Consider the following 25,485-nt stretch of genomic DNA (forward strand, 5'->3'; position numbering starts at 1 on the left):
TGTCAACAGGAAGAATCTTCATGTAGAGAATGCTCAGTGTAGTTGTCCTGTTCAAGTCTGACTATCTCCACACATATTTAATACAGTACCTATAGCTGGCTACAGTATTTAATGATTCTGTTCCTACCAGGCACAAATTACCTCAATCTCAGCTTGAACCTATCCTGCAACGTTGATTCTGGCCTCTGGAGATCTCAGATGGCCAAGCACCTAAGCTGACAGCAGATCAAAGAGGAGGGGAAATTTCCTCAATTCACATACATGTAGAAGAGTTAGCAGTGTACCTTGGTTCTGGGCAGGAGAGGGTTATTCTACACCACCTCCTATCATTTGCTAGGAATGGGAAAGGATTTGCTTCCAAGTCATGGGAGCATGGCATGATCAGGTAGGGCTCCACAGTGAACTTCTTGCACGTGAATCACTCTGTTTTTAGACTTCTGGTTTTAATGTTGTTACTGGTTTTGTTTGTTTGTTTTCTTCTCTCAACCCATGCTCTTTAGCTTTTTTGCTTCCAATTCTCCTCTGCAGCCTGCCACAGGGGAGGGGGCAGTGAGCGAGCAGCGTGTGGATTCAGTAGGAGCATTAAAGGTGAACACCACTCCTGAGCAGCCCCAGCCTTACTCCTACCCCAGCTAGTAGAGCATGAGACTCCTGATCTCAAGAGCAAGGGTCTGAGCCCCGTGTGGAGCATCAAATGCAGCCAGGGTGTGTAGGGGGTCAAGTGAGGCATTTGTGGGTTCACTGGAGCTGCCTGCTGTGAAGGGACTTCAGTGTCAGCTGCCAAGGTCTCTGGTGGGAATTAAGACTGCCAGAGAGGCTCCTGCATGCTCAAGCAGAGAAGTTAGCTTAACTCTAGGAATGCCATCACAGTAATGATTTTTTTCACAAAGTGAGTGATTTAAAACCCTTTAAACCAACACTATAGCTTCCATCCTGAAACCATGAAGGCTTTGTCCCTTATCTTTACATTTGCTGAGAAATTAATAAACACTTCTGCTTCAATAGGAGGGATTAACAAGCTCAAGTATGTAAGAACTGCCATCCTTCCTCCTCCTCACTCAAGTGAGGGTCCTGCTTTCCTGCAGAGTGAAATATAAGCAGAGACTGCTTATGAAGACCAGGTGAAGGTCATGTTATGTGATCTACTGCCTGTGAGTCTGGATACAGTTCAGCCTTTTATACCACAAAGGAAGTGTGAAAACTATGTATGAAGCAGTGTATTTCCAAGATTATTCTGGATCCATTTCTAGACTTGGCAAAATTCTATTTCAAGTTATCTTGTAAAATTAACAATTACGCTTGCAAGTTGGTCAAAGAATACATAAGTTTACAAAGTTTTGGTATAAAGGACTCCTTTTAAAAAACAAAGCTGTTAACTTGCAAGTTGTCATTTATTTTAATTTCCCTCTTAAAAGAGCACATTAAAAAACCCCAACAAAATGAAAGGCTTCAGTAACACAGATGGATGAAAATTTAAAAACAACACAGTAATATCTTCCAGATCATCTGAGAAACAATGATTATTCCCCCTTGTAAAACTCTGCCTCTTGTAGGACTCCCCAGACAGCAACCCCTCAACCAGTCTCCTCCCTCTGCAGGGACTGGGTATCACAAGTGAACTGCAGGTTTTTTTCTTTCAGCTGCATGCATTAAGTAGTGCTGATGAACTGTAACAACATACATCCACCAGCCAAAGACTGGAACTTGCTATTAAAATGTCAGAAAAAGAATCTCTGGATATTCCTGCCAATTCTTTCACATTAACAGATACACACTTAGTATTACACTCATTTCTGTAACCAGCCAAAATGAAGTGTTTCCCCAGTGTCTTGTAAGCCTGACATTAGAACCTATGTGTGCTTCAAAAAACATGTAAAGTTCCAGTCAACAAGCTCTTAGTATCCCCTGTTACTGCAGTTTGTGGAGCCTGCTGAAATGGGTTTGTAAACACAAGTTAGAGATCAGGTGGAAGTTCTTATAGGAATAGCACAACTCCAAATTCCAACAGCTGCCTCTGCTCAATCAAGTTCAAATTTACCCCAGCTAATTTCAAAAGCAACAAACTGGCATCTGAGACTTTCCAGGAGAAGGTTGTAATAAAAAGTCTTCAAAAAAATTTTTTTTAAAAAAGTGTCCAAGAAAAACTGCAGTACCAGCTGAGCAGGACGGAGTCACTTGTGGCATCAGAAGCGCGAGTACGCCGTTCTCTGCTGCTGCTGCTGGGACGGAGGCTGCCCCTGCTGCTGCTGCAGACGGACCTGCTGCGAGTACGGATCCTCCAGAGACTTAACAAAAATCGTTGTTTTAGGCCCAGTTTTCCAGACAATGCCATTTGAATCTATCACAGAGGACTCCACGGTGATGTTGTGGGTGCCAAGGATGACGAAGTTTAACAGGAACTGGGTGCTGAAGTAGTCGTTGTGCGGTTCCACCCTCTGCTCCATTTCATTGGTCATATTCTCAATGGGAATCTGAGAACACAGATGGAAGGTTAAAACACCATTTCACAGAAACCTGACAAAAATAAGTTTTCAGCTCTCCATCTGAAGGATAGAGGAGAAAAAAGGAAAAAGTCTGTCCTCAATTCTCCTAAACCAATACGTGTGCATACTTGAGACAACCTGACAAGCTGACAAGGTTCTACTTCTACCTGAGGTTCTACCTTTCCACAATGTGAGTCTAACATCACACACTTCCTACTCCTGTTCTTTTACAAGCCATTGATTTTCTCCTTTGCTCCTCAAAAAACCCCAAACAACAAACCAAACAAAAACCCAACCCCAAAACCCGCCTTTCACTAAGTATCATGTTAGCAGAACCTAAACCTCAGGCATGCAATCCTGCAATCCTTGATAAAAGTGTTGACTTAAATTTAATGTGTGTCTCTTCAGATGCTATTTGATTTGGACAGTCTATCCTCACAACTTCCACAAACAAAATAAAAGAACCTTAAAAATGACTATAAAAAAATTCTAGAGACTATGTGGTAGAGAATTATCTACTCCTGGTTTGGGGTTTTTTTTCCCCTGTGGAGTTTTGTATGATATATAACTGAGTTTTCCTCATCTCAGGCAGATTCCTAATGACTTGTTCTGAACATCACAAAGCCTCTTTGTTTGAAAGAAGAGCTGTTAAAAAAGGGTATTGACATACTGCAGACTTAAAAATCCCAGATCCCCTCCACACGTTACGCTTGGCTCTGGCCAGTGCTCAAATGTCAACTGGCAGGAGTGAAAGGATTAGAGAACCACCCATTCATCTCCTCCTGGACATTCTTCTACCCAGAGTCAAACAAAAGAACAGCAAAAACGGCAAAAAAGCTTAAGGCTCCTTCTGACTCTGTTCTATCCACACCTTATAGTCCTGTCCAGATTTGCTCTGCAGCACTGAAGAGACATTCAGACAGACGGATTGGATTTTACGGAAAAGGCCTGGTTTGGACCCGTGCTGAACCACTCCTTCCACCTTGAGGGCCAGCTGCTGGTTGTTCTGTACTGCTATAGGCTCTGCTGGGTTCCTTGGAGATGGGGATAGAGCAAGCTGGAACACAAGTAAGCAGATCAAAATGTAATTACAAGCATCCAGAAAAGCAAACAAAATTCAAGGATGAAACAGGACACCTTCTTAGAGAAAAATTTCCAAAGAGAGCTTGGGTAGGAAAATCAGCAAATGGAAACACAGACATTATCAGAGACTCACTATTATATTAATTAATAAACATCATCAGCAATACCAGATATTATCTTTGTATCAGTTTCATTTACTTCTACAAAACATGTGGAAAAAAATCTTCCACAGAATAGCCACAAGTATCTGAAGCTGAACAAACAAGCAGAATGCAGTAAGAGTAAATATTAAAAAACTAAAGGCTTTCACTTTTCCCAGAGAAAAGGAGCACTTGAATAAAACAAAAAACCCCACAACCATAGTCATATACAGTCATTCTCAGTCAGTGAGCTGATATATATGACCATTTTCTTCCAAGATATTGAACATTGCTTTCTAAAGGAAAAGGACAAAAAAACAATACAAATCTATAAAGCTGCCCTCCCAGGACCAGAATTATTTAGCTTTGCAGACTCAAAACCAACAAACATTCCAGCTACATTTTATCTTTAAGGCTTTGCAATCAAAGAAATGAATCCCACTTGCCTAAGTGACAGTCTAGTGGTTCAGAACAACCAGCCATACATATTGTTCAAGTTATTCCTAACAGATTAATCTAAATACTATTTGAGTTATGTATCTTCACTAAAAATGCTGAAGCTTTGTGCCTTCAGTAGGGCTTGTCTCATGAAAGGCTCTGTAAAGAGAAATCTGAGGTCCTATTTGAGCAGTACATACCTTAATACTCGTAGACTGCAGCTTTTGGAAAAAGTACCTTTGAAATGAAAGAGGCACCTTCAACAAGGCAATGACAGCATTGCACAGACAAGCTGTATGCTGCAAGAAACAAGAGCCAAAACAACTGAGAAAAAATATAACTCATGACACAGGAAAAAAGACATGTACTTGAGGTACTGAAACAGCAGGAACTTCCATTTTAAGTCCAAAAATATATTAATACAGTCAAAGAATTACAACCACTAAGGTGACAGTGACTACATTCAGCCTCTCTGTTTATGTTCTGCCCCTTATTGAAGGAGGTATTCTGCTCTGGAAAAAACAAGGAGGCCAAGCAAAAGAAAAATACAAATCTTTCTAGTCTTGGTGTTAGAGTCGGCAGAGCAGGATCTGCTTGAAACACTCATACACAAAAACTATAAAAAACAACTCCCCTCCAAGCAAAAAGAGTGGCATCTATCACAGCTTAATGCAATAATGAAGTTTTAAGCCTCTTTCTTTCCCTGCTACACCATGCCTCTGGCTCAGATGAACACAAGCAGTTCCACTGAAGTCACCAAGCTGCCTTGGTGTGGAGCCAGCCACAACTACGTTTACAGGGTTTACCTTTGCTGTGGTTTATATGATTTACTCTTTTATTGTATTTGGAATTGGTAAGGACTGTCGGAGTTAGAAACAGGACAAATAGATGCCAGCCATGACAAACAAAGGACCCCGCTCCCACAAAGGAGCACTTCAGCTTTATGATGTTCATGAGCAGTAAGAGACAAACCCACCAGCCCTGGCAAACAGGGCGTTATCAGCTCGCTGTTTGCACCCAGCACACTCCACACTGTGCTCTGATGACCTGCATTGATAAGAGAAATGCTGCACTCACAAAGCAGTGTTCACCAGCTCAGGGACCACAGCTAGGCTGCTGTGTGGGAGCAGCAGAATTCCTTCACAGCAACAACATAAACAAAGAGAATGTGTTTGAATGTGAGTGTGGTGAGGGGTCTGGCAGAGACCTGACAGCACCTTATCAGCATCTGCTTCCTTATCTTATCATCTCTTACCTTATCAGCATTTGCTGTGCTCTTAGGATGACAATTTTAAAAAGATTATTTCTAATCAGACCAGTAGGGTTACAGATGCCTTAGCAAAATAGTTCATGAAGTATTTTTAAACAAGTGTGGCTCTGTAGAGACCATTTGTGTCAGCAATGTTAAGCAACTGAGAATGCTTCCCAGTTTCTTGCCAACCACAGATATATGAGTTCTGGGGTTTTAGCCCCTTTCCCTACACAATATACATTTAAAACTGTTACTTGCCAAGTAAGACACAGGAGCATACTTCCTGTTGAGGGATTCCACTTCCTCTAGTACATGATTAAATACAGACATCATTCTTCTTTCATATTCGCTTTCAACATGAGCTGTTCCATTTGAGCTATATTCCTGGAAACTAAAAAAAAAAAAAAAATGAAACTTTTCATTATGTCTAACTTACCTTCCTCGTCATAACCTGGAAGGCACACTACCAAACTGATGTGACAAGACATTACAACACAGAATCCACTAAGAAATGTCTTTCAAAGTGTTTACTCTGCTTTTTAAATTATTGTTCTGCTATAACGCTTGCCCTTTACATTTAAATCTTTCTGAACTACCACTTGTTCACCACTTCTTGTCCCCAGTCTCTCAGCTGAAGCAGTGACAGGTCTAACAGACTCAGCATACTTACTTCCCCTGACTTCTACTTAACCCTGCAGTGTTTTAGGACAGTCATGAAAATCTCACAACACAAAGCAAGAATGCCAGTCAGAATTAAAACTAAAACTCAAAGTTTATAATCTCCTCCTTTGAATAGACACCCAGCTTCATACAAATTTGACTAATTCACTTTCTAAGCAATTAATTCATAATGAGTACTACTCAGTGACTTAGGATGTTCACTTTTATTACCAGCTATAAAATCACTGAGAGATTTTATCCAAAGTACTTTCCACTGAATCTCAGCCTGGCAGTTTTAAAGAGTGATTCAATTCATCAGTTCTTCAACGTTGTTTTCTAGTGGATTTAAGTTCACTGTTAGAAAAAAAGCCACAAGTGATGGCTTTACATTAAAAATTTGAACTAATTTAGTGCATGCATTTTCACAGCTTTGGAAATAGGATAGTTTGGAAGGAATACAACTTCTTTCCGTTGTATTTCACAACAGAAGGAAGCTAAGGTGCACTTACAAGTGCAAGCAACAGGTATGGGATCTAACACACAACGACACGAAGTAAGTGGCTAAAGGAGAGATTAAAAGTTCAAGTCTATATTTAAGGTAAGTCCAGTATAGAGCTCTCAGGAGCAAAATCAGTATGAAATGCAGAACCCAAAAGAGAGTCCCCAGTCTGCCAGGTACAGCACAGCAGCAAGAGATCCTCAAGAATATAATTAGAAAGGTCTACTGAGAAACTTTCTGAACATTCCTTGAATTCCTAGGTTTAAAGCTCCAAGGATTTATTAATAAGCAGGAGTATACAGTTAACTATCAAACCTACCTTGCAGATTCTGGATCCAAAATCAGAGCTTCTATTGCATGTGAAATCAACAGGCAGCTCTGCTGTTGTCTGATATTAATACTAAGGAGTTAAAAGTCTTTCAAAGTTGGTACCTAAAGCAAGAAATGCCATGTATTTAGTGGCACTTTTCCTTACTTCTGTGAAGTAATCCTACAGTCATTACTTATTTAGTGAACAAAGAGCAAGAACTGTGAAAATACCAAGTTATATGCTGCTCCAATTTTTGTGTCATAACTTGTTTATCAAGTAATTCCAAACAACAATATGGTAATGTTTATTTTCAAATAGGTTTTAAGCAATTGGCAGCTAATTTTTATATTATTAACTTTCAAAATTACTCTGTGGCAGTCTTCATAGAAAAGAGGATTCTTACGCTTCGTGCTGTCCACATGAGAAGGGAAGTAGACAAACTCCAGGATTTTTAAAGGATACAGTTCTACATTCCTTAGAGTTGCTGAGTCTGCATCAAAAGATGACTGATAGAGATCTCCATACCGTGTAGCCAAGTTCCGGAATTCCTCCATGGAGTGTTTCATCTGCAGAGACAATGTTACTAGGCAAAAGCACAAAGCAAAGCAAACAAAACCCCACACACCCAGAAAACCACTGCACTGCAACATACAACACTGAAGGAATAAGGTGGCATATTGGAGCAAAGTTTATGAAGTTCTTGCTTCTTCACTCAGATAAAGATTACCAAAGTGACAGACTGTTATGCACACATTAAACAGCTATTTTTCCTGCACCAACAAAATCTCCTTGGGTTAAAAACAAAGCAAAAAAAAAAACCTCCATCAACAACCTCCTCCATCCCCTACTGGTAAATCAAACTGCTCTGTCTTTCAACGACCACCCACCCACTGGTTCCTTCTCACAGGCTACATGGATTTAGAAGCAAACCTCCTTGGTGGACTGTGCAGTACCGGGGCAGTTGCCAGCTCTCAGCAAAAGGAGCTGCAGAATCATCCTCAGGAATATGTATTCTTCCCTGGTGTACTCAGGGTGCCTGAGGTGTTCCAAAGCAAGGTGTGAAAAGCCTTGCTGCAAGCTTGAGTGTACCAAGGGACTTGCTACGTGCATATCCCTGGAAGCTGTGTGCGTGACTGGAGGAGAAAACACACGTGCACACTCAGCTTCAAAACACAGCCTGCTACAGTTTTTTTTTCCAAAAAACTCATTTCACAGCTACTTTTCATTTCTTTTGTCAAATATGTTTGCTGAGAAGCAAAATTCCTACCAGAGTCAAAATCATAACTGCACAAGAGCGGAAGGGGGGAGCACATGCCTGGTTGGAGATGCGTCCACACCTCTGCAGATCATTTCCTGATGTCATTGCAATCGTTGTGGCAATAGCTGGGGGTGGACTTGTTTTCAGGCTGTTGCAGGTACAAATAAGTTGAGAAAAAGCTTGCAGAAGGTCAATCCTGAGTTTCACAAAACCACACTGAAAGCTCAGAGGATTAAGTGGCGTACTAGCAGCCTGAAACACAGCAATAGGATGTTGGCAAACTAGGTCAAAAGCAAAAATGATAAAATTACACTGCAGTGTCACTGAGCAGTCTCATCAGAAAACTGAATACTTAAGTTCAATTCTAAAAGCTGGGTTTTTTTAAACGACATTTAACAGGTTTGCCCAGCTTCAATCATACTAAATATACATGACATAGAAGTTACATAATTACTAAGGCATATTCCAAGCATGTCACCCTTGTATCAAATATGACTTAAGCTGTTAAAATACTATTTTCTCTTTTTCCAAGGCCAAGCCATTAGGCTTCAAATGACATTAGGCCAGAGAATCTTTACTCTAAGAAAAAGTACACTGAATTGGCAAACAAGAAACACAAGAATCCATTAAGAAATGTCTTTCAAACTGTTTACTCAGCCTTTCAAATTATTTTTCTCCACAACACTTAGCCTTTACATTTAAATCTTTCTGAACTACCACTTATTCACCACTTCTTGTTCCCACTCTCTCAGCTGAAGTAGTGATTTTCCGTGTCAGCCAGAAGAGAAGGAATTGGCTGAAGTTACCCACAGCAAGGGGAAGGCGTGATTTTTTTGGAACTGTGAAATGGATTTGTTTGGAACTGTGAGATGGATGGAAACATTATGAAGGCACTGAACCTTGCATTTCATGAAGGCAAGAGACACGGTCTAGTGGTAACTAAGAACAGTAAATAACAGAATTCCAGGAGGGTAGACAAGCTGCTATTGTTCAGAAAATACAGTTCTATGAAGCTTTGATCCCCAAGACCTTATCTGACTTGTAGAAGCATCTGTGACAGCTTAGGACACCTGGGAGGGGGTATACTGCAGTTTATAGATCCTAATTAAGTAATAGATCCTAATTAAGCCAAAATTCCACTACTTATTTTTCTTAAACTGTTGGATTTTGAAAAGAACAAGCCCTCTCCAGAAACCAAGCACTAAGACTTTCTCTTAGACTCATGCCTATCTTTCCCAGAGCTTCTTATTCCTCACCAGGTCACTTCTCAAAGCAATAAGTTATAATCTACCCCAAAACCTTACTAAGAACCATTTCTTTGCTGGCAGAACACCAGCTAACTGGTTACTCACAAAGCATCACATCATCTCACAACTGGCCCATTATTGACTAAAGTGAGGAAACACCAGCCCACTGTAACCACTTTAAACTACTGAACTAGATTTCAACTGAAAAATTAAGGCTATTTCATATTTAAACTACTAAGCTTCTCTTATCTATCACTTTGCTTTTCCTTCTCCAAGGGCACAAAAAATCCCTTTTGAAGTGGACTTGTTCTGTTTATTTTGCAAGGATGGTTTCAGAAAACCCTCTGAGGAAGAGGACTACACTGCACTGTAATTGCTCCACAGAGACCACATGCTTTTAAAGAGTGAAGTACTCATATCAGAAACCCCAGACATTTTTAGTAGCACAAATTGGACTTGATTCCTGTAATGGAAATACAAGCTTGTCTCATTAATACTACAATTTACCTTATCTGCCATGGGCAATAAGTGAGTTACAATTCTTTTTGAAAGTGACAAATATTTCTTTGGCTCGGCCAAGTTCTTCAAACACCACCACTTGCTACTGACATATTTGGAATTGGTGCTACTTAACCTATGGCTGTATAAGTGCTTTGTTCAAGTTTTGTATCTTCTCTAGATTACCAGCAGTGAAAAATAAACCCAATGTTTCCAATGAGACACATGATCTGTGCCAGAAAGAGCAGGACCCATTCAAAACCTTTGCTAACTCTACAACCAAGCAAGACAGTACCAACTCAGCAACACGGGAAGACAGATGGGGACTGTGGTCAATATGTTCCCTGACAAGTTCCTGTTCTCTCACAGGGAGAACCTCTTATCCATAAAGCAGAGGGACTTCCTTCCCTCAAGTGCATTAACTCCCATGAAAGAACACTCTGCAGTGCAAGGCAGAGTTTTATGCATATCAAGGAGGAATTGAGAAATTTCCCAACAAGGCACTGTCTGAATATTTCATCGTTGCTGAACTGGGCTGGCTGAACATCTGCAAGAGATTTCCTGACACTGTGTTTTCCAGCTACACAGTGGAGCAGCTACATGAGACTCATCATATGCACCACTGGTGTGTGGTACCAGCAGGGCTGAGTCATGCTCTGCACTGAAATAGCAGCAACGGGAAAGCTCAAGTCAGAGGGAAGAGAGCAAAAGCCTTCAGCAGCAAGGCTCTCACGTGTGTTTCATGGCACTTTGCTCCCCTTGGAGAGGCTGAGTTCCATAGACAAGCAGTGAGTGGCTCCTTTTACAGCTGATACACTCAAGCGTGGCTGGGAAGTTGTCCAGAGTGATGCAACAATTAGCAACAACCTGCAGTAAAACCCAATTCCCTCCCCTCTAACCTACAAAGGCTGTGCTTACTGCTCTGGACCACAATCATCCATAAGGAGGGCACTGTGCCCAGAAAAGCACTATGTCAACAGGAACTGAAATCAGCACAGGAGATGAAGACAGGAATCCTTCAACAGAAAAAGCACCCCAAACTCCAAGGAAGAGGTAATTAAATTACTGGATCACAGTATGACCTATTTAAACAAGTTATTTTCCTGCCTGTATTAAATATTAACATCTCATTAGATGAGGTCCTCCTCTCGATGTTAGAGAAATCTCCAAGGGTTGAATTAAAAGCCTTATTCACTCAGCCAACAGTTAAAGACAAACACTTCAGGAATGATGGGTCTTTCAGAGGACAAAGGTAGAAATTTATGTCCTTTCAGCTTATTCAGAGACATTTTATTAATAAATAGTAATAGCTGAATTTCATTAAACACTAGTGTCTGAACTGTCACGACCCTAACTGTCCAGCAACTAAAACAATAGAGCAGCTTCACTGAACAGGCATACAGAAAACTGTATGTAAAGATTTCTTCATGGAAACTAAAATATGAAAGTACTGTGTGAAGCTGGATCATCTTTGCTTAAGAAGCAACTTTACAGTAGGAACTTTAGGTCCCTAATCATCAATGCTTTTCTTTGTTTACATTCACAGACATCACACAGCTTCTTGGTATTTTTACCACTTCAGAGAAACAGAAAGTATTTGCATAAAAGCAGGTACCAGTTGGATTTGATGAAATTGAATTGTCTTCCCTCTTCTTACTAGCTTGCTGTTAGGATTCCATGAGATCACATTGTCAAATAGAGGACAACATGAACTCAGCAGGAGGGAGGGAGACAATTGAATCCTTCTCTATTTTTTGAGAAGACAGCAGCCAATTTAGGCCAATTCCCAGGCTTGACTATTACAACAGCTTTTATTCACCCAAAGCAAGGAGTGGAAAATTATAAGTACTGTAACTTTAATTAAACAAGATCTGTCACATTTCATATGATCTGATCAAGGCAGGAAATGAAGGGTGGAGGGAGAGAAAAAGCAAAGAGAAGTCTAGCTAATCACACTTGGCTGAGTTACAGGATCATTTCTCTTGAGACTCAGTGTGTTACAACTGAGATGCTTGCAGAGGAGAGTCTGGCAGACGCCAGGGGTATTTCAGAACTTTTCAGAGAGTTCAGAACAGAACCCAAGGAGCCCTGCTGCAGCAGCCAGAGACACCCCCAGAGCTGTGTGCTGACCGTCAGTGAGGCTATTCCTTTGTGGTAGGATTTTAAGGCTTCGGCAATGCAGGAGAGCGCAGAGCTGTAGTTGTCCTCCTGCAGGCCAGACAGGCACTGCTCTGCATGGGAGAACTCCTTCAGGCTGTTCAGCCAGAAGTAGAAGTGTTCTGAAGCCACCTGAGTCAGCAGGCTTTGGTACAGTTCTCTGGCCATGTCGTGGTTGCCCTGTAATGATAAGAATGTTTCTGAAAGGGAACCTGAAAGAAGGCTGGGGATTGCTACAAACCTTACACAAATAAGCAAACAAGAACATCTCCAGAACTATCCCAGCTCAAAAACAGAAATAGTGAAACTTTTTCCAATGATTTGGTTCTAGCAATCCTAATAATAAATAAAAGCACAAGTGCTTACTTTAAAGAAATACCAGCCTGTAAAAAGGTATAGTATTTATTTATCTTTTATTTAAGATAATTCAATAAGATGAGAAAAAACCAAATTTACCTCAGCATCTCCTACTGGAGTTTCTATGTAATTCAAACCCCAGCTGTGAATTTACTAAAGGGAAAAGGGGAACAGTATATTTTTCTTCCTTTCTTCACATTAAAGAGAACCATACATGACATTCTGAAGAGCAGCTAGACAATACAGGTTAGGTATGTGCTCAAGAAAGTGCCAGGACATCACTTACTTCCTTCTCAAATACTTCAAAAGGACAACTGAAAAAAACATTTTGATGGGATGAGTGTCCCAAATGATAAATATCTGAATGTGCATTCCAGGGAATCAAGAGAGAATCAGGACAGAAAGTGATTTTTATTTTTTTCCCCCATTCACTTCCTCCTCCCAAGTCCTACAATTTTCCTTATTCACTTCACAGAAATCCCTGTCATCCCTTCAATCACAGCAAACCGTTTTTCTCCAGGTATTTTCACTTACCATCCTGGAAGCCTGCCTGGCTATCCTGTAGGCTGTCCATCCATTGGAGGCATTCTCAAGCTGCTGTTTGATAACAGTTTTGACTTCTGTGGACAAAGCTTTCTGACTGGAAACAAATATCACTGTGGCAAGAGAAACCTAGTGGAGAGTGGAGGAGTGAGGAAGCAAGTTATATTTCAGTAACTAAAGAGAAGAAAAAAAAAAGCCCTTTCTGTTTTACTTTGGGCTGAAAACTATGTAAAAGACTACATATATATATATTTTAACTACAAAACTTCTCAGTCATATATCTTTTAAATAGTTACAGCAATCCAAGTATTTCTTGTAGATAAAAGTAACTTTCATTTAAAGAATCTCTACCCTGCCTTTTAGCTGAAATATTTCAAATGCTCCAAATAAATTAACAGACAGCTTGTAAAATCTTTTTTTAAAATTCAAATTCTTTTCCAAGTAGATGTGATGAAAGCATTTTTCTCCCTTACAGTGTATCAAGTCATTTGCCTCAGAGCATCCTATATAAATGGAGGTAGCTGCCATTTGGCCTTTAACCACTACTTTAGAGATACCCCAGTAATTTCAATAGCCAGGTTTGCTTAAGCAGTGCCATCTGCTGGAAAATCTAATAGAATGCACTGCATAGTACAGCTCCATCTGGGAGGTATTTCTACACTGAACATAGGGTGTTAAAAGTTAAAACAAAATTGAAAATAGTGGCTACAGACTGGCACATCAACCTGGACACATAACAAATGTCTTAGCTGCCTTTTAAAATCCAATCCATCCACAATTGTTTATACAGACTTTATCCACCAAGGGAGGTCTTACCAAGAGCTCCTGCTTTTTATCTGTGGCCGACTGTCCAATTAATTTGTAGAGGTCCATCAGGTCTCCCAGCATGCCATCTGCCAGGACAGGCAGCTGCATGGCAATGGCTGCCAGGCAGTGGCACATGAGGATCCTGGCACTGTCCTGGGCACTGTGCAGCTGTGCCAGCAGCGACTCCACCACGGACTGGCTCAGGTGAGGGCGGCACTTCACCAGCTTCACCATGCACGTCAGCGTGATCTGCAACCCACACAGGCCACACGTGCAATCAGCACAAGGTCTTGTAAACCAAAAAAGCCAGGCATGCAAGCTGCAAGCAGGACTGCAGAAATACAGATCTGGTATTTGCAGAACTATGCACTCTACAAAAGATGAGATTTTTCTAAGAGCCCAAGCCTTTGTCCCCAAGCTAGCAGCACAAAAAACACACCACAAATTCAAGAAACATTAGAAGTCTCTCACACCACCAGCCTTTAAGGTAAGTAACTAGAAAAACTACTGATTGCTTCTGAAATGGGAAAATAAGAATAATCATTTATAAGAATGTGGTGATAATGTACGTTGCATCTTCATCTCCAAAAAGCAAGTTCTCTCCAATGTTCTCTTTATCCTCCAGAGGCACCTCCATCCAATGTTCATGTTTTATTACAGCTGTTCCTGTGAGAGGAATGCTCCCTGCCAACTGCAACAATCCTCTTATCCTATGGCTGAGAGGAATTCTTTCTCTACTGCTCTGAACTCTGATCATGGACAAACCAGAAAAATCTTCTTTTCCCTCCAGTCTGTTATGCTTCCATCCAGAAAGGATCTGGTGCACACCACCCTCTCTGTTATACAAGCTGTTTATAAATTACAATTGTGAAGGGGAAGACAACAGTAATGTCACCTTTAAGGTTGCCTGAGCTCCTGGGCTGTCATCTTGACTACAGAGAACAAGAAGAGCTTCTAAGCCAAAAACTGCATCTTGCTCCAAAGGCAGAAGATCTACAAAAAGAAAAAGAGTTAGTTTGTTTTCTCTTCTGTTCTCTGACCACAGCTGGTGTAATGCTTGCACTGCTGTTGCAGTCATGACAGTTAAGAATCTTTCTAACACTTCTACTTTGCCTTTACTTTGATGAGAAACAATTCTGCCATTCCATGTCTCGGGTAACTATGCAGCAGCCACACTGACACTTGCAAAGCACACATAAATCTTGGGACTAAGACTTCTAAATGCCCTGTTCTTATTTTGCAAGAGACTTTGTGCAAAGGGCTTTCAAAGGTTGACCAACAATTCACCAGTCTTACCTTTCAAAGGTAAAACAAGCATTCATTTAGCACGAGTTCTACTGGGTGCAGTAATTTTCTCTGAATGAGACAAAGATGGAACCTTCCCAACCATTGATAAACCCAAGATGGAACCTTCCCAACCATACAGAGTATTCCCTGCTAGATCAGAGTCCCCGTTCTCCCTAACCAGCAGGAGGGATCAGACACATTTACAGCCAGCTGCACAGACAGGATGAGTTGACACATGTTAAGTGCATGAGCCTGCCTGCAAAGAGCCACTTCAGTGCCCTTGCTCTCCCTCACCTTTCTCCTGGCAAGAGGCTGATATGTTGGTCAGAATCCTCACTCCATGAGCTGCAATGCCACGGTTATTATGGTAACAGCACTCCTGTGCCAGCTTCACCAAATCAAATGACCTTGCAGTTGTAGCTGCTGCTCCTGAATAGAAGCAAGGCAAATGGAACATAAAACTGCACAGCCCATAAATACACCACAGATCTTTAACTACATTTCTGCAAAACAATTATATTGATTTAGGGTTTTTTCTTATGTTTAAGCAATAAGATAAAAATATTTTTCTCTCTTCAGACAAAACCAGAGACTATCTCATTCATGAACACTTCACAAGTTAGACACATGAGAAAGAACACTTGGACCTAAAGGTTGATGTTTCAGGACTCAGATATTATGTCTGATTAAAAAAAGCTGGTGAGTTTATTAATTATTAAGCCATGCCAGAATGACTGAAGAGGATGTACTATTTTTTTTTTCATGTCTGCAGCCCATATCTTTGAGCTCATAACACTCATTAGGGCAGTCTGGTTTCAAGAAGAAAAAAAGAAGAGTGTGATCATAATTTTGAGAACAAGATACCTTGAATCACTTTTAAATGTCTACTCTTTTTCTACAATTTCTCCAGAATACTGTCACAAAGCAGACAGGTTCACCTGGTACTGCTGTAGGTCGAGCCCACAAGGGTGGAAGAGTAACATGCCAGCCCACTCTTACACCTTGAAGCCTCCCTGCTACTCAAAAATTATGCAAATCCATGGTTTCAAAGCACCTTAAGGAGAATGCAGGTCAGCCATTTGAGAGGCAATCTATTTCTTCACAAAATGAAGAAAACTTGAAGACCCAAAGGCAAAACCCCTTTTCATACACCACAGTACCAACAAAACCATTGTTAATCATGAGTATACAGTTTTAAGTGTACATACGATGAACACAGTCTGACTCTCAGTGTTCTGAAGTTCAAAGATAGTTTTAGAAAATGCTACAAAGTGTTGAGATTAAACTGATCAGCAGCAGAAAACCAAGCTATTAAAATGCCAAAGGTCTAATCCAGTTTTCTTACCTGGAGCACTGCTGAAGTACTGTTTAATGGCAATGGTCCCTGATAACGTGGAAAGAACAGTTAACATGCCCATTTTCAAGCTGTCATAAGGAGTGTTGAGAGCAGATTCACAGAGTGCCTAAAAATCAGCAGGAAAAAAAATACAGAGGTAAGAAGTCCCATGAGCTATCTGTATGAAAAATTTAGTTGCACTTCTCTGAGAAGTTTTAAGAATCAAGATTTTCCCACAGAAAATACTGTACTAAAATCAATAGTCAAGTCCTCAAGCATCTGGTTTAGAGGACTGAGGATGTGGCAGAAAAGTGACAGTGGGTCCTATATGCTAGGAAACATCAATTATAAGTCATTCATTAATTAAAAATCAGTGGCAAAAATATTATCTGGTCTCATTGATCCAATACTATACAAGATTTTAAAACAGTTTCAAGTCATACTGATTATTTTGCATTGTAACAGTCTGCAATGTTTTACATAAATATACACCTCTGAAGAGAAGGTTGCAAGTGTTATTTCCTTTAGCAATATTGGTGTCCAACAGGAGTTTAAGGTTCTTGATAAATAAATTAAGGTGTATTTAATGTCTTAACTCATTTGTAGTAGAACTTCTGTCTTACATTTGTGCCTTTTGCCAGATGTTACCACAGGCCTTATTGCATTTAGGTTTGAGTAACTCTTAAAATGCACATTGTTCTCAATTCCTTATGCCAACATTGCCCACAATTGAGTCATTCAGTGATTTTGGATGCTTTTTTAGTCAACAAGAGGGACAGTACTATGAGACATAAATAGAAAATATCAGTATATTCTGCTTTAGAGAGCAAAAACTGAATGACAAAGAGCCAGTAACAGAATAAGGAGAAACAACACAATTAGTTCCATAGAACATAAAAAACCCCATGGTGTTCTCATCAGGTATATGTATTGTGCAAGGGTTAAATTCTAAACAGACTTGCGATTTGTATCAATTAGTATTTTTGCTAATCCACTGAATAGAACGGCATCAACAGACAGAGGAAGATCTAATGATTGGGGTAGATCATGAGTCTCGATGTCTCCCAAGACACTGATGTTTTACTCCAGGGCTATCAGATCAGCTCTCAGGGCTTTTCTGAATCAGTAACTGTGAAGACTGCCAGGAGCACAGAGGAATTAGCAGGATGGACTGCTCCAGGCAGCTTCTGAAGCTGATGTCTAGAAAGCAGTGAAGCCTCCACAGTACAAAGACCAAACTTCCTAACTGAGCTACACAGGACAGACTTAAAATGCTGAAGAAACTGATCAATTTACCAATGTCTGCTGGTAAAAAGGCACAAGAGGCAGGCCTTGCCACGGGAAAAGAGGCTCTGTTCCAGTCCCAGTTGTATAAACATGACTAGGGAGAACAACTTCCCAACTCAAAATGCCAACTTTTGATTTCAGAAGTCAGAAAAACTCCTATTATTTCTGTATGCCATGCAGCAAGCAGCAGTAAGCTTCAGACAATTAGTTTTGTTTTAACCTAGTCACTGGCTTAGCTCTGACATCAGTGGAGCTTTTTCCCTATGCATTTCAACCATCAGGACACCCACTTTACTTCAAAACACTACATGGCAATGAAAGCCAAGTTATCAATGTCTCTCGCTTGTACTGAGATAACTACCAATGAAATATAATGAGATAGAGCAGCATTTTCCCTGCAAAAAAATCCATAAATTTCTAATTCCTTAGAAGTCCTAAAAGGAAATAAACTTCTGGAGTTAACCCATTATGAGGAATAAAGCAGTTCACTAAAGCAAAAAGCTCTGCACACTCCAAATCATCATCTCCAAGCCTGGGGACAAAGCAGAACATCTTTTATTTCTCACACGATTGTTAATGAAAATGTGCTTGGTTTTCCCCCCAGCTGCCTTATGCTCCAACAGCACAGAACCAAAGTAGCTTCCAAAAGTAACAAAAGCAAAGAAAAAATGACCCAGGAAAAAGTAGAGCTGTAACCCTGTGCCATTAAGTTCTTGACATATTTACTTTCCCATTAATGTAAACTGAAGTTATTTTCCATGGTCACTTCTAGAAGAAAAAGGGAAAGGAGAAAAAAAAATGCAACTATGACTGAAAGAAGGCAGCAGTAATATCTACAATATAATGCTAGTTTCCCCAGACAGCACAGGTGCACTATAAACACCTTCCCATTGATCCAACAGGATTCACAAGGCTAGTATTGAAAAAAAAAACCATTAGTTCTAAGAAATGAAATTCCATTTCTCAAAAATTCCATTTGTCCCTTCAAGTACACCTCGCTGGACGACATGTTTTGACAAATCCCAGAGGCTCTGTTTGCACCAGAGCATTGGTGTGCACTCAGTGTGGTAACATCAGTGTGAGCATTCAGCTCTCCTGTCACATGGAAAAGCTGCTTCCTCAAAGTACAAAGGCCTCCTACAAGGCACAAGCCTTCCCTCAGTAATGATGCTTCAGCTTTGATCCTTGAGGGTCAGCTTATTTAGCTGAAGACATTCTATGAACTGCTCATTAATACTTGGCTAGTCTGCTTGGCAGAGTAACCTAACTTAAGGGTATGGAGATGCATGTTACTCCTTTCTTTAGCCCCAAAATTTGGAAAGAATTCTACAATTCCTTGGGAATTTTCATCATGAACTTCAGCTTAAAAAACATATAGACCTGAATATTTTCTCTGCTCCATGTATGTGGTGTCTTGTTGGCCAACAACTTCAAATCCTGGATTGCAAGCCTCTTCACAGCCTTCCTGGGGTCATTTTTCAAGTACTGCAACAAAAGTTGAATCTGCAAGAAAATAAATTCATTGTTTGAGAGTGATGCTACTGCTATAAAGAAGTATTTTCAAAAGCACTCAGGAAGAAATGTTGAGCACACTGAGCCAAAACTAACTTGAAAAAGCATGAACATGCCAGCTATGGTTTTAGTCTCCATCCCCACCCTGGCTACATCAGTTTTATGCAGAACTGGCTGTTGTGCTGCAGAAATACAGCCTAAATCTCCATGTTTTCTGCCATTAAAAAAATAAAAGCAGCACATAAGTGTTCTAATGTTGTTTCATTAGACTTGGATTTGTACCATCAGAAGCATCATCTGAAATACAGAAATGAGCCACAGCAGAGTTTCAGCCAGATCAATGCTATTATCTAACAGTCACAGACACCAGCCTTGCACAGCTGTACAGGGCTGAAAGAAAGCAAACAGATTTTCATTACTCCTTTACAAGGATTCGCTGGATGAGTCTCAAGTGTCACTGTGTTCAGACCTGCTCTATAAAGCACATCCACAAAGCTCATTATCAGAGCATAAAAAGCATTGTAGTCTTCCATCACTGCTTTCCCATTACTTGGTTTATAGTCCTGAATTTAAGGGACTGAAATTCCTCAAAGTTCTCCAAGAAATACACTTTAAATGCATCTGATGCTACTGAAATATTCATGTGTTTGTATGAAAGAGAGGCAAAGGGCACACCCATAACCCAAGACAATATACAGAAGTGCAAAGTGAAGCCTGGCTTCCACAGGCAAGTTGAAGTATTTTCAGAAAAAGTCAGGTGTTTATTTTTCTGCATGCCAATCTGTCCTTGTTGATTTGAATCCCTGATTTAGAAAAAGGCACGTTATCAACTGTAAAAAAGGTAGAGTGTGTTGATACAGTCACCTGGAAATGGAGCCAGAAAGGGCAAAAAATATAAAGGCAGCAGCAGTTTTCAGGGTACTCTTCCTCAACAGCACACAGGAGCAGCCAATGCAGACAGCCACCACAGTTTATTTTGATCAGCAGGCAGAATCTGAGTGTTTTTAAAATGCATTTTGTACTTCAAGAGGAAGGCATGCCTTAGGAAGAGTTACCTGCTTGGGAATGTCAACCAGAGAGGAGGCAGCAAGCAGAGTAAAGGTGTGCAGGGTGACAATGACCATCTTGGTGGAGGGGTAGGATGTCACCAGCTGCTGCAGCAGCTGCCGGGAGCTGGAGGCCAAGCTGGCATCGTGGTGCATGTGCTGCAGAATAGGGATCAGCTTCAGCTTCAAGTCCACAGGGGTGGCCAAACCTGCAGGAAGGAAAGAAACACAGCCAGAGTTAGTCCTTGGGCTGGCTTTTTTTGGCAGTTCTGAGGCAAATCTCTGAAAGGAGATTGTGCGAACACCTGTAGTGGCTTCAGATAACTCCTGTTCTAGCCAGGTGTGAAATGACAGCACTATCAGGCACTTTCATGGTTGTTTGAGAAGGCTGCTCCCTAAATTAACTGTTTGAGAAAGCTGCTCCTGACAAATTAACTCCTCTGAAGCAACCTATGAGAGTCTGTGCAAGTCTATTCATCACACTATAGACAGGCTTTTATTCTGTACCAAACAGGTGCTTCGAAAACTTAAATTTAAGGAGTATTTAAGATAACCAGACAGATTGTTGGTCAGCTAATTTAAAAACTGGAATAATCTAAGGGCAACAGGATTCTGATATCCAATATGTAAACATGAATAATAAAGAATTTTCAGAGAAATTAAAGCTTTTCCTCTTTATCATTCAACATACACACCTACCTTGAATCATCTCGCTGATTTTATTACATATTCCAACAGCAAAATCCCTGTGGAGAAAAAAAAGTACCAGGTGAAATAAAAAATAAGTTTAGCAATTAAAAATTTAAAAAAATTGACTTAACTATGAAACACTGTTTTAACAACTAATTGTTACACAAGAGAGTGCCTGGCAAAACCTAAGTCTTTTCAGAACCCCTGCACACAGGCATGACCAAACGAGAAAATGAAAGCTTTCAAAAACTGAGAAGCAGCACTTCATTTTGCTAATGTAATTTCTGTAAAATAATTCATGATTAAAGCTGCTATTCCAGTTCTCAATCTTATATTTGAGCTTTTGATTTCAGAAAAAAAAATCTGCTGAACTTGTATTCAGATTTCCTTACATCATTATTGCACGTAATTGTTTTGCTATAAAGGACAGAAAATAGTAAAGTTTGTCAATGTTAATGGAGTTTCCATTCTCTGTAATAGGAAAAAGTGAAAAAAAATATAGCTCTTACTTAGACTGTGCAGAAAAGTTGGCAGCAGCAAATATAGCAGCTTCAACTTCCACGTTATCATGGGAATCCAAACTCTGGCGAATACTGTGATGTGCATTCTTCCTTTCTGGAATGATAGATGCCATGCTGCCCAACATCCTACAGAAATAGATCACAGCAAAATCAGGAAGAACGTGAAGAAATTATGAAACCAAATTAAAATGTAAAAAGACTGGTTAAAAGGCTACATTTATATAAATATGTGTTCTTTCATGACTGTTACAGAAATAAACAAATGCTAAAAATAAGCATGTAATTAAATGTAACAGATTTTGTTGTGTGGGTTGTGTCAGTGGTTTGATAAAAATTTAATTACATTTTGATACCTTTTAGCTTGAAATTGGCACAGTGAGAAACTTAGCAAAAACTCTTTTAAAATTAAGAGTTCACTATGGTGTGATTTATTCCCAACATCTTTCACTGATGTAAGATAAGGTTATTAGTGAAAAAAGTGCAACACTTTTTGTGTAACTACTAGAAAAGTAGCAAATCAACCTATACTTTGCCAAAAATATTTCAAAGATATCTTTCAGGCATATTTAGCATAATCCAATTAAAAGAAGAATGTAGTACTTATACTGATGGTAAGTTTAGTTCTGTGGAAATATTTACACAGTCCTCTAGCAATAAAACTCCACAAAGTTTTGTTTAAGCAGATCCTTCTTTCAACATGTTCTTCGTTATTGACACTATTCAAGGAGAAAAAAAAAAGTAAACAGAAGATTTAAAACTGAAACTGCTGTACCAACAGCAATTTTAACATTTTATTTGATGTATCCTGTGAATCTATTACTTAGTAATTCAAGTATTTTTGCAAACTGAGAGGATTCCTGGAAATTGTAGCAGGCTGTGAAGATTACCTCAATGCCAGTCAACAACTGCAATCTTATATTAGAACACTTAAAAGGAACTACAAAAAACCACGCAGACATAATTGTATTTACAGATTTCTGAGACACCAGAAAGCATGATCTCAAATGAAATATCAAAAGAAAAAAGAAATGGATATATGACCTTATCAATCAAAGCCCTATTAATGCCTCCCATTTCCCAGTAGTGAAATCAGTAACAGTTCTAGACACAAAAAGAATACAAAGAGAAAAAGACAAGTGCTCTCTTCACACTTGAATTCACCTGCACAGGGGCTGGAAGATGCAGTTAAGAGGATTATGTTGGATAGCATTAGAGACACAGACACCAAACCAGTGTCAGGGACATGAAAGATTAATTTTGTTTTCCCACTTGATTCCCATAAGCTCACAGCAACCAGTAATATAACAGCATTTCCTTAGAAGTTATTGATCAGAGATCAATAGCAGTTCTAACTAGGACAAGGCTGAATGAAAAATAGGTTCAAGCATAGCAAGGTTCCGGTAAGTTTTGGTTACAAGTTAACAAAAACTACTTTAACACAAAAGGAAGCACTTTCACTTGGTCTAAAAGTATCCTAGGCACAATATGATACCTGGCATATAGCTACTGGCTGGGTTATGCATGCAACAGATGCAGCTCTCTTCTCTGGAATACACAAAATTTCAAACTGCAAATTCTGCTTTGCCTGGGACCATCCACAAAATTCTCACCATCATAAGTGCTTAATAACCTTGTTCTTGTTATCACCAATCCTTATCATTCACACCTTTTAAAGACAGATGTCTTTGCTTTTAACTCTATAAGCCATGTATAAAAAGCCTCCTTTATTTCACTCATAGAATCACAGAGTGGCCTGGGTTGGAAGGGACCTTAAAGACCATCCAGTTCCAAACCCCCTGCCATGGGCAGGGACACCTTCCACTAGACCACGCTGTTCAAAGCCCCATCCAACCTGGACTTGAGCACTTTAATGGATGAGGCATCCATAACTTCTCTGGGCAACCTGTTCCAGTGCTTTACCACACTCATAACAAAGATTTTTTTCCCCCCAATATCTTATCTAACCTACTCCCTTTCAGTTTGAATCCATTCCCCCTTGTCCTGTCTCTACAGACTCTTGTAAAAAGTCCCTCTACATCGTTCCTGCAGGATCCTTTCAGGTATTGGAAGGCCACATTTAGGTCACCCTGTACCCTTCTCTTCTCCAGGCTGAGCAATCCCAATTCTCCCAGCATTTCCTCACAGGAGAGGGCTCCATCCCTTTCACAATCTCGGTTGCCTTCTCTGGACTCCCTCCTGCAGGTCCATGTCCTTCCTGTGCTGAGAACCCCAGAGCTGGACACAGCACTGCAGGAGGGGTCTCACCAGAGGGAGCAGAGAGGCTGAATCCCCTTCCTTGGCCTGCTGCCCAGGCTCCTTTTGGTGCAGCCCAGGACATGTTTGGCTTTCTGGGCTGCCAGTGGCTGGGTCATGTCCACGTTTTCACCCATCAGCACCCCCAGGGTCTTCTGGGCAGGGCTGCTCTTGGTCTGTTCATCCCCCAGCCTCAATCGATACCAGGGGCTGCCCTGGCCCAGATGGGCACATTGACCTTGCACTTGGTCTTGTGATTCCAGATGAGCACACTGAGAGCTACCAACAAGTTTGAAGTAAATCAGAATCATTCACCAGATCTGAAGTAAACCAGCATCACTCATGCCATACAAAATGCCATACGTACCGGAGTGTGATAGCTCGAGCAACCGGATCATTGCTGTGGATGACTGAGAAAACTCTCTTGACAAATTCATCCACATTTAGGATCTTCTCTAAGTGCTTCTCACTCTGCTGAGTCACTTTCAGCACACACAGCCTCAGGAAGTTGTTCCTGTTAGAAAATACACACATTTCTTTGTCAGCTAACTTGTAACAAAAATTCAAGGACTTTAAATAATAAAATTATTTAACTACAACTTTTGGGACCAAATTAAAACAATGAAATGTCTATGCTTTAGAAACATTTGATATAGTAGGAAAGAAACTATTAATATATTATTGCTTTATTTTTTAGTTCAGGTAGTGTCAAACTAAAGCCCAGTTCCAGGGAAGTGAACCTGTTGACGTCAGTGAGGAGAACTGTAGGCAAATGCCTGTTTAGTGCACACATAGGGATCCAAATCTGTTGGAAAAACACATCCAAGACTAAGACAGAGAAGTCTAACTACCACTGTCAAGTGCTGTGCAAATTTATTTTCCTTCCTGAAGACAAGCGCAAAGATTCCACAACATCAACATACACTTCTGTAAGCTTTTACAAAGCAGCTTTGATTCCATTATATACATCACTTAGACAGCAGGCACTTGGAAAAGCTCTGCTTCGAGCTTTGTTAGAGATTAAATTTGCACATGCCATTATTCATCCCTTTATGAATTATGATTTGAATGTGTTTATGGAGCAAAACTTACCCCAGTGAACTTAAACCAGTCAGGGAGAGAATCCTCAAATCAGGATAGATAGAAAGGGACTGTATCGTTATCACTCAGTTACTTAAGCCCACTGAAGAAGTTTCAATCAAGCTGCAGGCTGGGTACCCAGCGGTGCTGTCAGGCAAGCACGGCATCCCAGACTCAGAGCAGCGGTACTGCCAGGCACGGAGCGTTCCCGGGACCAGACCGACAGCACTCACCCCACTCTGAACACATCGGCTAGCTTCAGGAACGCCGAGTTGATGAGAATGGGGAACGGGTATTTCTGGAAGAGCCTCGGAAAACGAACGACGGCTTCGCACTGCTCCCCGAGCTTCCCAGACCTGAGGCCTAAAGGAGACAGCAGGAATTACCGCAGGTACCTCCAGCCCCGGGTCCTTCCTCCGCCCCCCGCCGCGGATAAAACCCTACCGTACCAAGCCCCCACCCCGGCCCCGCTGCCCAGGACGGCGACAGCTCCGAGCCCGCGCGGGCTCACCTTTGTCCAGCTCCATGAGGGCGGAGTTGGCGTCCAGCTCCTGCTCGCCATAGCCCGCGTCCGCCAGGAAGGACTTGGCGCTGGCCGCCATTGCTGCCGCTCGCCACCGCCCCGCGCACGCGCGGCCGCGCTCCTGACCCCGCCCGCGCGGCGCGGCCGCGGGAACCGGCGGAGGGTGCGGCCCGAAGGGCCCCGCCCCCCGCGCACCGCCCAATCAGAGGAGGCGGGCG

The 25,485-nt window shown here is 40.9% G+C and overlaps 1 protein-coding gene across 1 annotated transcript; it reads right to left on the minus strand.

Annotated features, from left to right (window-relative positions):
* Window positions 1-1,355: 1,355 nt before the first annotated feature.
* On the minus strand, window positions 1,356-25,398 carry INTS7 (integrator complex subunit 7). Its single transcript, XM_063391011.1, has 20 exons — window positions 25,256-25,398; window positions 24,978-25,107; window positions 24,032-24,178; window positions 21,400-21,537; window positions 20,900-20,946; window positions 20,210-20,409; window positions 19,023-19,145; window positions 16,365-16,482; window positions 15,314-15,448; window positions 14,628-14,725; window positions 13,742-13,981; window positions 12,917-13,054; window positions 11,999-12,205; window positions 8,181-8,375; window positions 7,328-7,431; window positions 6,875-6,943; window positions 5,655-5,787; window positions 4,345-4,443; window positions 3,355-3,540; window positions 1,356-2,471 (listed from the first exon to the last, which is right to left on the minus strand). Exons 1-20 carry the CDS (start codon window positions 25,344-25,346, stop codon window positions 2,184-2,186), a joined length of 2,886 nt encoding a protein of 961 aa, XP_063247081.1. The 5' UTR covers window positions 25,347-25,398; the 3' UTR covers window positions 1,356-2,183.
* Window positions 25,399-25,485: the final 87 nt, after the last annotated feature.

Source organism: Prinia subflava, chromosome 2 (genome assembly GCF_021018805.1).
Source record: "Prinia subflava isolate CZ2003 ecotype Zambia chromosome 2, Cam_Psub_1.2, whole genome shotgun sequence".
Classification (NCBI taxonomy): Eukaryota; Metazoa; Chordata; class Aves; order Passeriformes; family Cisticolidae; genus Prinia; species Prinia subflava.

Bases quoted from the DNA above. Each gene is read 5' to 3' on its own strand.
- INTS7 (XM_063391011.1), bottom strand. From the start codon at position 25,346: ATGGCGGCCAGCGCCAAGTCCTTCCTGGCGGACGCGGGCTATGGCGAG. The intron at 12,206-12,916 runs GTAAGTGAAAAT...TTATCATTACAG, and splicing joins CCAGGCAGGCTTCCAGGATG to GGCAACCACGACATGGCCAG. The intron at 8,376-11,998 runs GTCAGCACACAG...GCTGTGTTTCAG, and splicing joins AAGGAATAGCCTCACTGACG to GCTGCTAGTACGCCACTTAA.